The 3,265-nt window shown below is 46.1% G+C and overlaps 1 protein-coding gene across 1 annotated transcript in view; it reads left to right on the plus strand.

The window, feature by feature from the left end:
- The first annotated feature begins 458 nt into the window (after positions 1 to 458).
- Positions 459 to 3,265, plus strand: part of CR1 (complement C3b/C4b receptor 1 (Knops blood group)) — a 186,767-nt gene continuing 183,960 nt past the window's right edge. Inside the window, exon 1 of the mRNA XM_031935120.1 lies at positions 459 to 695. Coding sequence (XP_031790980.1) covers positions 575 to 695 — 121 coding nt within the window. The 5' untranslated portion in view covers positions 459 to 574. The remainder of the gene's footprint in view (positions 696 to 3,265) is intronic.

The following is a 3,265-nucleotide window of genomic DNA, read 5'->3' on the forward strand; positions in this document are numbered from 1 at the left end:
CCATACTATACACAGATTTACATTTTTAAAATGTATATCTGATCGTCCCTCCCTTTTTAAAAATCTTACAATGGCATGACATCTCAATTCACGATAAGGAAATAGATTCTTCACATTCTCCGTACACTGTACACATCGCCTGCAATTGCCTTTCAACACAGAGACCAGGCATTTCATTAGCTGACCTTCCCGCACACATTCTTGCAAAGAGGAATAGTCAAGCAGGGTGTTTGGAGGCGAGCTGCCATCCACCACCTTTGTCTGTAAGCGCAGAGCCTCGCACGCGGGATCCATCGGAAGCCCAAGCATTGTCAAGCTCTGCTGCTGCACCTGGGTGCGCAAGGTGGGCTCTGCCAGCGAAACCCGTTTAAAACAATGCAAATGGGGAGTAAACATGGCCTCGCCCATGAAGAGGAAGCTGTGGTCAAAAGCATTTTGTCCCGGAACCCTGCAGCCCTCCCCATACCCTGGGCGCGGAGCACAAGGATTGGCCACTCCTCCTTGTACTGCTCTTTTCCTCTTATTTCAGTTTTCTTCGAGAACAAATCTGGTTTGTAGATGTGCTTGGGGGAGAATGGGGACCTCTTCTCCAAGAAGCCCGGAGCCTGTTGGGCCGCCGGCGCCCCGTCTCCTCTTCTGCTGCGGAGGATCCCTGCTGGCGGTTTTGGTGCTGCTCGCGCTGCCGGTGGCCTGGGGTGAGACGCGGGCGGGCGTGGGGAGGCGCCTGGGCGGACGAGGCACCCGGGGTCCCGCAGAGAACTCGCGTGCCTCGCTGGACTGCGCTGCGCTGCGCGCCCTGGTCCGAAGGCAGTGCAATGGGTGGGCTGAGCGCGCGACCCGGCAGGCCGGCGGGTCTGGGATCCTTCTGCGCACTGGAGACCCTCGCTGCTCCTGGGTAAGCGTGGAGTCCCCATGTGCATGGGTCTTAAGTAGTGACCAGCGCAGAGGAAGGCGCAGATGCTGAGCAGGTGTCGCTCGAAATTCCTTGCATTTGTGTATTCACAGTCTAGGCTGGCTATAGCGGAGCATGGCGTTGATCCTAGCGAAAGGGTACTTGGGGATCCGACAAACCTGAGTTCTGGTCCTAGAAACTTAACTATGAGACAACTTAGCACACCCAAGTCTGTTTGATCTTCTGTAAAATGGGGACATTGATATCTGTGCATTGTGGAGTTGCTGCCTCAGTGGCATAAAGCCTGTCGAGTGTCTAACACAGGGCCTGTCCCTGAGTCCATTTCTATCCCCCCAACCATTACCTCTGCACTTTGCTCCTAATGGTGTTTAGACAAGCAGTCCTAGGGATGCAGGTATTACCTCACAACTGCCCCGCATAGAACTGTCCTCGTCCCCCACCCCAAGCCACCACCGCCATCATCACCATGCACTTGATAGACAGCATACTTTAAGACATATGCATGCCCGGCACTTGGGGATTAGAGGAGTAAGGGCAGTCCCAGAACATGCAGTGTAACCGCTGCAGGTAGAAGGGACAGTAGATATGTTTACAGTTCGCATTTTAGTGATGTGTTTAGTACAAAATAAAGCCTATTATAATTACTATGGAAATTTTGAGGCCACATCTCTTCCTTTTTCTTAACTTCACATAGGTAAACATCTTCAATTAGAACCCTTCTATTATTATTTTTGGGCTCCCCAGAAGTCTTCTTGTTTGCCTAGACTCACTGGCAACATCTCAATTGAAGTGACAGTCTTGGTTGCTCTTGTCCAGCCTCTTCTGACAACTCCAGGTTCGCCCTTTTCTGCTACTAGACATTTTGCATTCTTTATTTGAGTGTTCCTTCTTCTCTAAAAGAGTAAAAAATAAAATAAATTAAAACCAAGTTCCCGCAAGAGTTGTTATTAATATTTGATCTCCTTAGGCACCAGAAAGTAACCTGTCAGGTGAAGAGATATGATAAAACTTACAATTTTACTTTTAGGAGAGAAGCATGCCCAGTAAGTTAAGCAATCTGTTGTCAATACTTAAGAATTTGTGTCATCCTTGTGAGTACTGACCCTCTTCTTACTAGAATGTTGTTTTAGTTTGCCTATGTTGATTAAGTTACTGTTATAAACAATCCCAGACACTATTAATTGCAAAAAAAAATTTACTGAAGTTATCACAATAACCTCCAAATGTGAAACAGCCTAAACTATACTACCTAAACATTTTCTTGCTGATATAATTTAAATTTTAAAATGCTGATGGATGTTTCCAGTGTGCACGGTCCTTTAGAATTTTAAAGAAGTATAAGAGCTATGCACCCAAGGCGTATGCATGTAGAAGTAGGTGGTGGAGTTTTATGAAATCTACTTATTAGGAAGTCAGTGTTCGGCTTTTTCCAGCATCTGCTACTTACCAGCTGGGGTCTTGGACCCGGTAAGTTAAGTCACATCACTGACCTTCAGTGTCCACAAGTATAAAATGAGCATAACTGACATCCTGATCTCTGAAAGAGGTATTTTGAAAATCAGATGGTATAGTGCGTGTGACAGTGTTTTGTAATCTGAAAACCCCCATGTATTTTTGAAAAATCATGACTAAGAAGTCGTGCAAGACTGCAGGATCACCGAAAAGGGAGAAGTCTTAGCTCCTATGATCAGGAAAGTGTGAGTGAAAGGTGTATGGATTTACTAGCACTTAAAGAGTGAATCCAGAAACAGGTTGCATAGGACAGTTTATGGGGATATTTGTTTCTATACAAAACATAGCAGAGGAACAAGGATTGTTTTGTTATTATGATTAACTCACAGTACCCGTGAAGTGGTATAGCGCTATTTGAAAGAGGACTTAGATTAGCTGCAAATAGATATTGCAAATATAGGACAACCACTGAAAAAAGTGAAAAAAAGAACGATAATTATATATGAATAAGGAAGAGAAAATTGCATCATATAAAATGCTCAGTTAAAACAATAAAGAGGGCCGGGAACGGTGGCTCATGCCCATAATCCCAGCACTTTGGGAGGTTGAGGTGGGCGGATCACCTGAGGTCAGGAGTTCAAGACCAGCCTGGCCAACATAGTGAAACCCTGTCTCTACAAAAATACAAAAATTACCGAGGCATGATGGCGGGTGCCTGTAGTCCCAGCTACTCAGGAGGCTGAGGCATGAGGCATGAGAATCACTTGAACCTGGGAGGCAGAGGTTGCAGTGAGCCGAGATCATGCCATTGCACTCTAGCCTGGGTGACAGAGCACAACTCCATATCAAAAGAGAAGGAAGGAAGGAAGGAAGGAAGGAAGGAAGGAAGGAAGGAAGGAA

Source organism: Piliocolobus tephrosceles, chromosome 1, assembly GCF_002776525.5.
Source record: "Piliocolobus tephrosceles isolate RC106 chromosome 1, ASM277652v3, whole genome shotgun sequence".
Taxonomy (NCBI): domain Eukaryota; kingdom Metazoa; phylum Chordata; class Mammalia; order Primates; family Cercopithecidae; genus Piliocolobus; species Piliocolobus tephrosceles.